This window comes from Heterodontus francisci, chromosome 3 (assembly GCF_036365525.1).
Source record: "Heterodontus francisci isolate sHetFra1 chromosome 3, sHetFra1.hap1, whole genome shotgun sequence".
Lineage (NCBI taxonomy): Eukaryota > Metazoa > Chordata > Chondrichthyes > Heterodontiformes > Heterodontidae > Heterodontus > Heterodontus francisci.
Genome location: NC_090373.1, coordinates 99,310,154 through 99,325,075, shown reverse-complemented (window position 1 = coordinate 99,325,075; position 14,922 = coordinate 99,310,154). Strand labels below are relative to the sequence as shown.

Genomic DNA, 14,922 nt, shown 5'->3' with positions numbered 1-14,922 from the left:
AAGATCCCCACATTGCATGTCAAATTTAGTGCCCATCAGACACTTAACTGGACAACGGCGGGCCTTCCGTGAGAATTAGAATCCCGCCGCCAGAAATCCCAGCCTTGCAGAGCTGCCGGCCAATTGGAGGACGGCAGTGGCTGCTGCTGTAGCTACAGTGACCAGACAGCAAGCAGCGGCGCTGGTACCAGTCTCAAGGTAAGTCAGGGTGGGAGGAGTGTCGCGGGTTGAGGGTCACGGGGGAGGGGAGGGGTCAGCAGCCCTCCCCCCACCCCAGCCACCCGCTCGCCTGTCCCCCATCCCGATGCCAGGTCCTTCGTTCAGGCATTAAGTGGCTTTGAATGAGGGACACCCTCCGCCGCAGCCAGGAAGCAGCCCACACGGTTTAATGTGCCATGCTTCTCGTGGCGACAGGGTCGCCCGCCGCATGGGTAATTGCGGCTGCAGCAGGAAGAGACCCTTAATTAGGAGTTACCCAGTTAAGGGCCTCAATTGGCGGCGGGTCGGAAAGCATGTTCACAGGCCTTCCCGCCCCAGACTAAGTTTCAGCAGAGGCAGGATCCCCCGGCACCATCCCACCCGATTTTATGCTCTCCCCACCTCATAACCTGTCGCGGAGGAGAACATAAAATTCCACCCCTGATTTCAGTTAGGGAAAAAAGTTTAATCTCAACAGAATTGTTAAAATTATAATTTTATCTCTCTCCTCACAGGTACAGCCACACTACTCACAACACTTCCTTCCCCTGCTTCTCTTCACTTTCTTACAAACACTGAACCACACTACTCTCCACGTGTTTCTCCTCCTTCTCAACTAAATTTCATCTTCTTCACAACATCTTTGCTATTTTATGACAGTTATGTTCTCAAAACAGCTCACAAGATTGTTATTAACACTGTTACAGACAGGTGATAAGGAGTGTGGGTGTTCCCACTGTTCACCTCCCAAGTGACCACAATCATTTTTGTAAAAATGATACTTGAGCCCCCCCGAGTGTCTTTAGGATCAAATAAACAGACAAATGACAGGTTTCCTTGTGGGTAATAAAAAATAACTATTTTTAAACAAATCCTGAAGTGATCGCAAACACACACACATAAACAAGAATAGACAGAAAGATAGAAAAGGATAAGAGATAGTTTAAAGGCCCAAATGAGTTAAGTGATCATGGTTTACAGAAGATTACTGAGTCTTCTTGGGAGGAAAAGTCTTTTTTTCTTTAAAAAAGTTGCAGGCCTGATTATTCGCAGTCTTGAACTTGCGGAGGCATTGTAGAACTCTAGTGCTTGTAATGCAGCCCAAAGCTGGTGGTGTGTAGCTTGTTAACTTTACAGATGATTAATCTCAAAGTCACTTTGTGATGTCTCTGCTGCAGAACCTGTTCTTGATCAGCAGGCTTCTTCTCTTGCCTGCTGGATCCTTCTCACAGGCTTTCTGGGATGTTGGCTTGATCTTCCTCCCTTTCTCTCCAGAGAACTACCTTTTTAAAGTAAAAAATCTCACACTGGAGTTTTTGTTAGGAGACACACGGCTCTCTCCCCTGTTGTAACCACACAATGTGTCAAGATATGATATCCATGTCGAAAGTTTGATTGGGAATCATTCTGTTATGATGCTACTGTTTCACACCTTTTTCATCTTGGTTTGCCTATGAGCCAGACTGTCTCCAGCATCCTCCGTTAGTCCATCCATGTCAGTCATTAAATGCAATAGCTCCTTTCAATTCCAAAGGGGCTCTTCCCGAGCTATTTCAGTTTTGGTGAACAAGCTCCATATTTGCAGATGAGTTTGTGGATTTCCAGTACAGGAAGGGTCACATGGCCGCTACCCCATTTTGACTGGGTATAAGTGTCCATGTTCTTGTGATTTTGTTCAACAGTTGACTTTTTAAATTCATAATTCCTCCATTTCATTGTTTCTGTCATTTCTGCTCTTTCTACGTATGACAATACACTGCCTTCTTTCTTGCAGGAGGAAGTCACACATAATTTGCAGCAAGAGGCCACGACCATAGGATGCAGAGTCTGCCTGCAAATCCTTTCCCTTCTGGAAAACAATATGCTGGCTAATACTGACAGGACTGAGACATGGCTGTGGCAACTGGCAACTCAGCAGATGTCACAGGGTTTCCTATACTTTTCTTTTTTAAATATAAATCTTGTTTCTATATCACTGTACATACTCTGCAGACCTTGAGGGTCCAGTATACCAAAGACAGCCGACTGGCATACACCAGGAAATGCTAGGACCACTGGGCAGCCTGCCAACAAGCTTGTGCACAATAACTCAAATCATAGAAGATTCCAGCTTCAACTTATGTTGGGGCTTTGCACAGAACATGTAGGCCATTCTGTCTCACTTGTTCACATCATGTGCTGCTTGTGGTCATAGATTCAGGGAGTGGTATCCCTTTATATTGAGAAAAAAGCCAGGCTGGTGATGGGGAGAATGCAAGGCAATGTCGGTGCAATTTATGGCACCCTGAAAGCCCGCAATGCAAGCAAAGCCTGATGCGCCAGGATAAAAGTTAAGGACCATGGCGATGTTGATAGCTAGGAGGCAGTGTTGTTCATACCCAGGTTTGGGGCTCCAATTAAACTGCAGTGAGCTACACAGATCCGCCTTGGTGAAGCACAGGCACTGCACACATTGCACCTCTGTGAGGTTGAGGTATGAGAAGGCTCCCTGAAGACCTGCTGTGGGCAAAACCTCCTGGGCAATGCCTCCTCTAACACTATCTCCCTCTTTCCTCAGCTACCACTACTCTCTCTTCTTTGTTGCTCCCCCTCATCTCACACCCACAAACACAGATCCATCAGTCCAACAGGACTGGAATATAACTGTTTTCAAGATAGACAAAAGCAGTGCAGTACAAATATACAAGTGGCTCCCAAAAGTCAGAATTCACTTGTGGAACACAGAACAGAGCTAAAAGAAAGGACCAGAAGGTAACCAGCAGCCCAAAAGGTCAAACCAGCAACTAAGCTGCACGGAGCAGTGCCCTTTAAATAGCACTCTACAGGGTCCTTGTTGGCTGGGAGCTTTTTCTCAGGTGGCAAAAAGGTGCATTGAGGAACAGTAAACTCACACAAAGTAATAGGATCCTTCTTTTAATTTAAGCGAGGCATTTTAATACTAATCTGCATGCGTCCCAGCTACATGTCTTTTTGCCATACATTTTGAACATTCTTTGTTCCAGTCCTACTCCGTACCCTCCCTTTCCATGACTCTGATGACTTGTGTCAGTGTTGCCTCCTACTTTCACCCTAATCGAAGGAACTTCATAAATGCTTGATAGTTCCACCCCTCCTTTACCTTTACATGGTCCATTTCAAACTCTTCCCTTTCCAGACTGGATGCACTTTCCATTGACATCTATTACTGACATCCTCTATTACAGGATTATATTTCCTCCCACTCCACCTCCTGCAAACAACTTGCATTTATCTTCTTCTTTGTTCTTCTTCTTTGGCCTCCTTGTCTCGGGAGACAATGGGTAAGCGCCTGGAGGTGGTCAGTGGTTTGTGGAGCAGCGCCTGGAGTGGTGATAAAGGCCAATACTAGAGTGACAGACTCTTCCACAGGTGCTGCAGATAAAATTGGTTGTCAGGGCTGTTTCACAGTTGGCTCTCCCCTTGCGCTTCTGTCTTTTTTCCTGCTAACTGCTAAGTCTCTTCGACTCGCCACACTTTAGCCCCGCCTTTATGGCTGCCCGCCAGCTCTGGCAATCGCTGGCAACTGACTCCCACAACTTGTGATCAATGTCACAGGACTTCATGTCGTGTTTGCAGACGTCTTTAAAGCGGAGACATGGATGGCCGGTGGGTCTGATACCAGTAGCGAGCTCGCTGTACAATGTGTCCTTGGGGATTCTTCCATGCGGCTCACATGGCCAAGCCATCTCAAGCGCCGCTGACTCAGTAGGGTGTATAAGCTGGGGATGTTGGCCGCCTCGAGCACTTCTGTGTTGGAGATACAGTCCTGCCACCTGATGCCAAGGATTCTCCAGAGGCAGCGAAGATGGAATGAATTGAGATGTCGCTCTTGGCTGACATACGTTGTCCAGGCCTCGCTGCCGTAGAGCAAGGTACTGAGGACACAGGCTTGATACACGCGGACTTTTGTGTTCCATGTCAGTGCGCCATTTTCCCACAGTCTTGGCCAGTCTGGACGTAGCAGTGGAAGCCTTTCCCATTCGCTTGTAGATTTCTGCATCGAGAGACAGGTTACTGGTGATAGTTGAGCTTAGGTAGGTGAACTCTTGAACCACTTCCAGAGCGTGGTCGCCGATATTGATGGATGGAGCATTTCTGACGTCCTGTCCCATGATGTTTGTTTTCTTGAGGCTGATGGTTAGGCCAAATTCGTTGCAGGCAGCCGCAAACCTGTCGATGAGATTCTGCAGACACTCTTCAGTGTGAGATGTTAATGCAGCATCGTCAAAGAGGAGATCCCTGATGAGGACTTTCTGTACTTTGGTCTTCGCTCTTAGAAGGGCAAGGTTGAACAACCTGCCACCTGATGTTGCGTGGAGGAAAATTCCTTCTTCTGAAGTCTTGAACGCATACGAGAGCAGCAGGGAGAAGATGATCCCAAACAGGGCAGGTGCGAGAACACAGTACTGTTTCACGCCACTCAGCATAGGTAAGGGGTCTGATGAGGCGCCGCTATGCTGAATTGTGTCTTTCATATTGTCATGGAATGAGGTGATGATACTTAGTAGCTTTGGTGGACTTCCGATCTTTCCTAGTAGTCTGAAGAGACCACGTCTGCTGACGAGGTCAAAGGCTTTGGTGAGATCAATGAAAGCAACGTAGAGGGGCATCTGTTGTTCGCGGCATTTCTCCTGTAGCTGGCAAAGGGAGAACAGCATGTCAATGGTCGATCTCTCTGCTCGAAAGCCACACTGTGCTTTCACATATTTGGTCATAGCTGACTCATAGATGGCATCTCTGGTGCATATAATTTGCATTTATATCGCATCATTAACATAGTAAAATGCTCCAAGACACTTCATGGGAGCATTATTAAACAAAATTTGCAAGCACACCATTTTCTTCTACTAGTTTCTCCATCACATCTGCTACAATATCACCTTCCACAATTAATCTTTGGAAATTTACTCCCAATTCCTCAGCCAAGGATTCCCCACCACAACATCCCATGGAAGTCCAGGATATGCAATAGGCTGCCACCACTAACCTCCCCACCCACCCCGCTTTCCAACAACCTTCCTTACAACATACACAGCTCAGGTATGTCTCTACACATTTTTTTATTTCCAAAATATACTTTATTCATAAAAATCTGTAAAAAATACATTACAAAACAGTTCCAAAAAGCACCAAGTCAAACAATACAAACAGTGCAAAGGAGATCAGTTTCCTTCAATACAGGAGTGAGTTGCCTCACAACCCTTCCATTTCATTTTACAAGCCATGTACATTTGACAGCAAACAAATATTTTCTGGATACAGTTCGAGGGGTTTCCCATGGCTCAGTTCACCTTGGTGGGGGGACCTTACACAGTGGTCTTTCCCCATTGAGCCTTTGCCGCGGCTGCCCCAAGCTTTAGCGCGTCCCTCAGAACGTAGTCCTGGACCTTGGAATGTGTCAGTCTGCAACATTCGGTCATGGAAAACTCTGTGCTGGAAGACCAGCAAGTTTCAGGCAGACCAAAGGGCGTCTTTCACGTAATTGTTGGTCCTCCAGCAGCAGCTGATGTTTATCTCAGTGTGCGTCCCTGGGAACAGCCCGAAGAGCACAGACTCCTGTGTTAAAGAGCTGCTTGGGATGAACCTCGACAAAAACCACTGCATCTCTTTCCACACCTATTTTGCAAAGACACATTCCAGAAGGAGGTGGGCAACTGTCTCTTCCCCACCACAGTCACCTAGAGGGCATTGTGCGGAGGGTGTGAGACTCCGAGCATGCAGGAAGGATCTGACGGGGAGGGCTCTTCTCACCACCAACCAAGCTCCATCTTGGTGCTTGGTTGAGAGTTCTGGTGATGAGGCATTCTGCCAAATGACTTTGGCAGTCTGCTCAGGGAACCATCCGACAGGATCCACCATCTCTTTTTCCCGTAGGGCATTGAGGTCATTCCGTGCAGACCACTGCCTGGATTGGTGATCAAAGGTGTTTCTCCGCAGAAACTCTTCCACGAAGGATAGGTGGTACGGCACGGTCCAACTGGATGGAGCGTTCCACGGCAACGTGACCAGGCCCATCCTTCGCAACACTGGGGACAGACAGAACCTCAGCACGTAGTGATATTTGGTGTTTGCGTACTGGGGATCTACGCACAGTTTGATGCAGATGCACACGAAGGTGGTCATCAGGATGAGGGCGATGTTGGGTACATTTTTTCTGCCCTTATCCAGAGGTTTGAACATCGTGTCCCTCTGGACCTGGTCCATTTTGGATCCCATATGAAGCGGAAAATGGCTCGGGTGACTGCCACGGCGCAGGAGTGGGGTATGGGTCAGAACTGCGCCATGTACAGCAACAACGTAAAAATATGGAATGCTTCATGAATTTGTGTGTCTACACGAGACACCAAACACAGATTATTCACTAAACACCTCCATTCTATGAGCAAGCACAACTCTGAGCTCCCTGTCACTCCAACCTCTTTAGACTTCTATTTGGTTCAAATGAAGCTCAAGGAACACTTTGCAGCCCTTTGGCCTTCAGGCTATTAATAAGTTAAGACCTTATCATTAGCACCCCTTTTCTTTCTGAGAAAGTGATGGTAATGTCGGATAGGTATGCCAACGTTTCTGGAGTTTGGGTGGTTTGGAAGTGGTTAATAAAGAGCACTGATGATAGCTCTGCAGCCTGTACTCCAGAGAAACTCCCATGCTCCAACCCACTCTACTCAGATTAGAGTAAGTTTTGCTATTTCATTATTCCAAAATATACATAAAGAAATAGCACATAAGAATAAGGATAGAATGTATGAATTTAAATTGTGGATTGAATTACCTCTGTGCACGCTGCTCCAATTATTCCACGCCCTCTAAGTCACTACACCTAAATACAACACTTGATCTTGACTCCATCGTGCAAAGCCAGACAATTGATTATTAAAAATGCAGACCCAATCACATTTCCATGGACATAAGTATGCAGAAAAGCACCATAAATGTATGGCTTTTGTGAAGCAACATATGGAAGCAGTAACAAAAACAAGAAATGCTGGATTCACTCAGCAGGTCTGGCAGCATCTGTGGAAAGAGAAGCAGAGTTAACGTTTCGGGTCAGTGACCCTTCTTCGGAAGAAGGGTCACTGACCCGAAACGTTAACTCTGCTTCTCTTTCCACAGATGCTGCCAGACCTGCTGAGTGAATCCAGCATTTCTTGTTTTTGTTTCAGATTTCCAGCATCTGCAGTATTTTGCTTTTATTTGGAAGCAGTACCTCCAATGACACCTATATACACTTCAGAATAGTTTGAGCAGTAGGAAAAATTGCCAGCTGGCCCCAATTTTAAATAATTATGAGAACTTCCACTCTGCTCAGAGAACAGTAACCCAAAGTTGACAGTGGGGGTACAACTTTCTGAGCTGGAAAGTTGTAGCTTTACTGTGCTTGGACACAAGCCCAAGAACAGCTTCCGTATGAATCCTGACACTATCTGGGTCATTGAATACGTTCAAGGCTGAGTTAGACAGATTTTTGATTAACAAAGGAGTCAAGGGGGCACAGGCAGGAAAGTGGAGTTAAGGCCACAATCAGATCAGTCATGATCTTATTGAATGGCATAGCAGGCTCGAGAGGCCGAATGGCCTAATCCTGCTCCTATTTCTAATGGTCTATCAAAAAAAGCACTGCCTAACTAAGGAACAGCAAGACCAAAATCATGTCATTTGCCCCTCCACAGACACACTCTGATTCCATCTCTCAACAACTGCCTGCTCAGGCTTGAATGACTACGCAACCCTAATTTTTATTTCAACTGATCTCAGCTGAGCTTCAAAGCCCTAGTTATTAGCGAGAGCACCTATTTCCAGCCCCATATCATCCACACTTGTGTCACCTCCTGAGTCAATTTCTTAAACTCCCAAGCTCAATCCTGCTCAAACTTCAACCCACCCCAAACTTTGTCACATATTGCACATCAAGTCCCACCCATCCGTGATTCTTGTGATTGTTGATCGTCAAAGGGTTCCCATCCCCCAGCAAATTGATTTAAAAATGCTCAATCACAAATCCAAGGCCTCAATGCACTCTATCCCCGCAATTTCCGCATGCCTTAAGTTTCAATCTGCACTTACACTCTTTTGACTCTTTTCTACTGTGTGGTCGCTTCTCCAAACCTTCCAGCCCATTCTTACAACACAGGAGGCCATTCGGCCCATGTGTCTGTACCAGTTCTCCAAGTGAGCAATTCACTCAGTGCCTTCCCCCGCCTTCTCCCCATAACCCTGTACATTCTTCCTTTTCAGTTAACTATCTAATTCCCTTTTGAATGCCTCATTGAACCTGCCTCCACTGCACTTTCTGGCAGTGCACTCCAGACCCTAACCACTTGCTGTATGAAAAAGTTTTTCCTCATGTCACTATTTCTTCCTCATCCCTGGAACCATTCTCATGAATCTTTTCTGTACTCTCTACAATGCCTTCACATCTTTCCTTAAGTGAGGCACCCAGAACTGGATGCAATACTCCAGCTGAGGCCAAACTAGTGTCTTATACATGTTCAAAATAACCTTCTTGCTCTTGTGCTCTCTGCTCCTATTAATAAATCTCAGGATACTGTATGCTTTATTGACCGCGCTCTCAACCTGTCCTGCCACTTTCAATGACTTATGCACATATATACCCAGGTCTCCCTGCTTCTGCACCCCCTTTAGAATTGTACCTTTTATTTTACATTGTCCCTCCACATTCTTTCCACAAAATGAATCACTTCATATTTCTCCACATTGAACTTCATCTGCCACTTGTCCACCCATTCTACCAGCCTGTCTATGTCCTTTTGAAGTTCTACACTATCCTCCTTACAGTTCACAATACTTCCAAATTTTGTATCATCCACAAATTTTGAAATTTTGCCCTGTACACCAAAGTCTAAGTCATTAATACATATCAGGACTAGCAAGGGCCCCAACACTGACCCCTGTGGAACTCCATTACAAACCTTCCTCAAGCCCGAAAAACACCCATTAACCACTACTGTTTCCTGCCACTCTGCCAATTTTGTATCCATGTTGCTATCATCCCTTTTATTTCATGAGCTACAAGTTTGCTCACAAGCCTGTTGTGTGGCACCGTATCAAACGCCTTTCGTAAGTTTGGGAAGTGCAAGTTGATGTTGTTAAAGAGCAGCCAACAAGAAAATATCAAAAGGAGTAGGACAATCAATGATTCTGAGTACGCATAAACATGTATAGTGGCAAAAATACTCGAGTCCCTTCAGTACCAAAATGTCACAGATTACGTTCTCTCAACGTCAACATGTTATAGTTTTGTGCAGAATACGTCGTTTATCATATCCCTTGTATACAAAATTACATTTGAAATGAAAACGTGTGCCGTTAAACAACAGAGATTTGCGTATTGCATATTGCGAGTGGAATGCAATAAGGTTTCACTGTGGAACAAAAGATGGGTTCAATACATAATATTAAATGTGGAAAGTGTGTCAAATTAGGAATGAACGCAGTTCCTTTGTGAATACATTCATAGGATAATAAACCTCAAATCTAAAGGCAAGTTATAAACTTGTTTCAGCCAATTTAACGGCATGCAACTGATGAACGAATAGTAAAACTCGCTCTGGAGTCAACGCAAATCACTCTGAAGATGTGCGATCGGATTCACCTACTACAAAAATAGAGCGAAGACAGACTCATTCAAAACATCACATTCATTCTAATTTGCTGTCAAACCTTACCCCTCCGCTAAAAAAAGAGATTTTTAAACCTTTTTTTAAGCGAACACCTACAAGCTTCAGTAAATTTGCACAAACTGTTACACAGTCTAATCACAGAACAGTAAACACGGAACTTAAATATGCACGCAGAGTAATAATTTCACCCAAAAAGCCCAAATTAAAAAAGGTTTTTTTTTGAAAAGTAATGGGTATTTTTGCAAATCTCTGTGTGAACGTGGGCGAGGCAATTAGACACCGGTGTTTAAAAGCGGATTGACTGACTGCTCTGCAGACACCTCCTGCAGCCCAACGCACCGTTACACAGCCAGCGGCAAAGAGGAAAGATAAATCCGACTAGGGGGAGAAAAAACAACCACAATTTACTGCCTTTAGAAAAAGAAATTCATTACCCCTCAACAAACACAAATCAGATGGAGGAGTTGGGTGGTGGACACACTCTTGCGGGGGAATTCTTGACCGCTCTTAACTATTTGGCAATTCCAGATACGGAATCATAAGTCTTCAATTTTAGGGAGGAGGGGGAAAGAGATTAGGAAAATAAAATCTGCACCAAAAATATCCCACTAAAAATCAAGGATCTCCGCTCAAAATGGCGCCAGCGATACTGGAGAGAGAGACAGGCAACGGGAGTAAAGCCCCCCGGAGAGACTGGCTCCGTGCGGTAACACCACCGCTCTCCCATAACCCGGCACCGACACCAGCCTCAACCCGCACTGTACACAGCGATCACCCCCTCTCCCTCTCCCCACGGCAGTTACCGGCTCGCAGCCGCTGGCTCTCCTGCTCCCGCTGCTGAGTTTGATTACCGCCTGCCCGGGGGGGGGGGGGGGGGGTGTCGCTCCGTCCCTCGGTCCCGACAGCGGTAAACACACAGCGCGCGCACTCAACCTCCACACTTGAAATTTCCCTCGAGCGCGCGCTAAACTGATTGAGCTTCCACGGCTACAAAGGGGGCGGGGCTCAGCTGCTGACATCAGCCCCATCAGGGGCGGGGCCCGGCGGCAGACATCGGCTCCACAAACAGGGAGTGGGAGTAATCGGCTGACCTCAGCCCCACTGGAGGGGGCGGGGCCCGGCGGCTGACATCAGCCCCGCCCCCTCCCCTCCCCTCATCTAGCCCCGCCCCTGGGCAATCGCTCTTTGGCGACAAGAAAACTACCTACTCTGGTCCATGCCTAGAGGCGCCGAGACCATTGGTTCCAAACCAAGCGTGATGTCAGTGTATTGTAAAACTCGTTGCTTTCTGAGTGGTTCACTTTTCTATCAATCATCAAATCATTTGCTACACTTCGGAAAGTGCAGTTTGATTGATAGGATCAGGGGAGGGGTGCAGTGGGGAAAGCTCATCTTCGTCCAGACAGCCAATAGTGTGTCACCGGGAGGGAAACAAGAAATCAACACATGTGGGCGAGACCTGACGAAGTAACAGTCTGACTGACAATTACAATTGGAGATCTAAAACTGTCAAACTTTAAAACAAAAACAACCCGCTTTAAAACCTCAAGATGTCAATCTGGGTTGTGACAATTAATTAACTCCTCGCATTAAAATCGTTAATTTACTCTTGTTTGCTCCCCTTGACCGTCATTCATTTCCAATCCTCCCTCAATTCATAATTTATTTTAAATCGCTGAGTTGTCTTGTCATTTTCACCGTTATTAGTGCCTTTTAGCTTAAAATAGTCGTTCTTTGTGTTTGGTAATTCCTACCACTTCTGTGGAGAACCCGTGGAGAATTACACTTGTACTAAAATATGATTCTTAAGCAACGAATATGCAGAAAATCTTAATTAGAACGGAAAACAAAATCATAATCTCCGAAAATTAAAATAGTGTCAGCAACCACTAGTCATTAGAAAGTCATATTTTCCTTGAATTTTCTAATTAACAACTGAATTAAATACTATTTTGTCGTCTGTACTTAAAAATTCAATATTGTAATTGTATTACTTTAATCACGATTTAAACCTTGAACTGAAACGTTAAATATGATTCGTGAAAGAGCACTTGACTGCTAATTCGTGTTGACAGCCAAGCCTCTAATACCCATGGGCAGTGAGGCAAAACAAGAGACTTGCTTGTCATGTCACAAAGGCCTTTCCAGTGAAAATAAATATAATAAAAAGCATGTTCGACAACCGGTAGAACTGAATTTATAAGTTTCGTTGGTTCAATTCTGAAACTGTGATCAATAGCCTGCAATATTAATGAAGCTATTTTAATGTCTTGGAGCTGCACGCCTGAGTCTCCACGTACTTAGAGGTTAACATGACGCTTTTTCAACAGCTCACGTAATGGATCAAAACGAAAAACAGCAATAGATAAAAACAGGAAAGGAATAACAAACTAAAACAGTGATGGCAAAACGGCAAACGTATTGACCTGGAGTTTCCTCCGCATTTGCGCCCAAATATACGTGTTATTTGAGCGCAAAATAATTACGTCCATAAAAAGATCGTGGGATTTTGTGTGTAAGGGAGTTACGCCCCTAACTACAATTTCCCCCCCTTTGTCCTTCATATTTTACGTCTCGGTATCAAACCTTCTGTCTGAACAATTCTCCTGCCATTGAACTGGCCACACTCCAGATTCCAAAATTCAAGTATCTCCAATTGCGCTTATTCTGAGGGTTGGAGGGTCTGTTAATATTGCAACCAGATTTTCAGGTGCAGCAGGAAAGTGGATGCAGTAGGGAGCCATGTCAAAGGGACAAATCGGTAGGTGGGAGTAAGACTTTTACTAGGGCAAGGGCATCAAAGACGAAGGTGTGGATGTGTTTCATCAGATCGATTAATAGACAGAATGGAGACCTAAGGCGGGACAGTTGCATGTTTGAAAGTGGTGTTGTAAATGACATGGGGGAGAGATTTTTCAGAGCGGAAACAAAACAAAGTGGAGTTGGAAATGCGAGTGGTTAGGAATACAAGGAAGTGATCAGGCATTGTCTGTGATTGAGACAATAGGAATAGAGAGGCCAGGTGAGATGGCAAGGTTGAGCAGGTGGCCGTGAAAATGGCAGAGTTTATATGGAGGGAGAAGTTAAGGGAGGTCAGGAGAAGAGTGAACCTAGAGGAGAGAAGACAAGATAAGTGGGATAGAAGTTGAAATCGCTAAGGATAAGAAGTCGCTCAGTGCAGAGGCTGAGGGAGGAAATTAGTGAAGATATCAAAAAAAACTTGTGTGGTGCTTGGATGGATGGAGGGAAAAAGGATTTTAAGAGAGAGGTGAGAGGGGTGGAACAAGGTCAGATGCTCAAAAAGGGAGAAACAGAGGAACAGATCCACTTGCGATGTGGTGATAAGGGCCAGCTGGTGGAAGGTGTGGCCAGGCTTCAGTAAGGGGGAAAGCTCACCCATTAGTTTCATTTTAGCCAAAGCCATGATTTCAATGCAATCATCCACAATATGGTGATGGATGTCAGGAGTCTAGCTCCCAAGAGACATTCTGGAGGGAGATATGGATAGGGTCAGTGATTGAGTCAACGATGAGGAGGGATGAGTGGTGCAGCGAGGAAGTTGGCATGATTAGCCTCTAGTGGGCACATTGAGTAGGAAGATTGGTGAGGGAGTAGGATGGGGCATTGCTGCTTGGAAGGAGGAAGCGATGAGTGGAGAATGCTGAAAGAGGCACAGAGGAAAGCTGAGGTCTTACTAAATAGGGAGTTTAGTGTGGGAAAGGGGAAGGAAACTAGAATGGGGGTAGGAGACTATAAAGATTGAGAAGTAGTGAAGGGTTGGGGTGTGGATTTAGAGTCAGTTAGAGCATAGAAGGAGGCCATTTGGCCATTGAGTCCATTGGGAGCAAAATATCCGAGACAGGGAAAAATGGAAGGAGGTATGACTAGATAACAGGAAGGCAAGGAGACAGGATAAGAGAGCCCAAGAGAGGTAAAGAGAAAAGTAATGGGATTGGATCCAGAGTGGCAGCCAAAATGCACATGTGCACGAGTACCCCCAGGTCCCTCTGTCCCTGCACACTCTTTAGTACTGTGCCATTAAGTCTATATGACCTTTCCCCCATCCCCTGTGCCAAAATGCATCACTTCACACTTCTCTGTACTAAATTCCATTTCCACTTCAGTTTAGTTTAGTTTAGAGATACAGCACTGAAACAGGCCCTTCGGCCCACTGAGTCTGTGCCGACCATCAACCACCCATATATACTAATCCTACACTAATCCCATATTCCTACCACATCCCCACCAGTCCCTATATTTCCCTACCACCTACCTATACTAGGGGCAATTTATAATGGCCAATTTACCTACCAACCTGCAAGTCTTTTGGCTTGTGGGAGGAAACCAGAGCGCCCGGAGAAAACCCACGCAGACACAGGGAGAACTTGCAAACTCCACACAGGCAGTACCCAGAATTGAACCCGGGTCGCTGGAGCTGTGAGGCTGCGGTGCTAACCACTGCGCCACTGTGCCGCCCCATTCGGCTAGCTTATCTATGTTCTGTTGCAGTCAACTGGTATCATCCTTACTGTCTGCCACACCTCCAAGTTTGGTATCATCAGTAAATTTTGAAATCTTACTCTGTATTCCAATATCCAAGTCATTTAAATACATCAAAAAAGCAAATGGTACTAGCACTGACCCTTGGGGAACACCGCTGTCTACCACCCTCCAGTCTGAAAAACAACCATTTACCACAACGTGCTGTTTTTGTCCTTAAGCCAGTTTTCTATCCGAGCTGACACTGACCCTCCTATTCCATGAGCCTCAATTTTGTTAATCAACCTTTTATGTGGTATTTGTCAAACACTTTCTTCAAATCTAAACAGACAACATCCATTGCATTCCCCTCATCAACCTTCTCTGTTATTTCATCAAATAATTCAATTAGATTAGTCATGCACAATCTGCCTTTTACAAATCCATGCTGACTATCCTTAATTAGCTCAAACCTCTCCAAGTGCCAGTTGCTTTTGTCCCTAATTATTGTTTCTACAACCTTACCCACCACTGACGTTAAACTGACTGGCCTGTAGTTACTAGGACTGGCTTTACACCCTTGCCA

At 45.4% G+C, this 14,922-nt stretch overlaps 1 protein-coding gene across 1 annotated transcript; it reads right to left on the bottom strand.

The window, feature by feature from the left end:
* Positions 1-594: 594 nt before the first annotated feature.
* On the bottom strand, positions 595-10,725 carry LOC137358921 (uncharacterized). The gene is made up of 2 exons (XM_068025115.1): positions 10,661-10,725; positions 595-4,853 (listed from the first exon to the last, which is right to left on the bottom strand). Exon 2 carries the CDS (start codon positions 4,824-4,826, stop codon positions 3,660-3,662), a length of 1,167 nt encoding a protein of 388 aa, XP_067881216.1. The 5' UTR covers positions 4,827-4,853; positions 10,661-10,725; the 3' UTR covers positions 595-3,659.
* Positions 10,726-14,922: the final 4,197 nt, after the last annotated feature.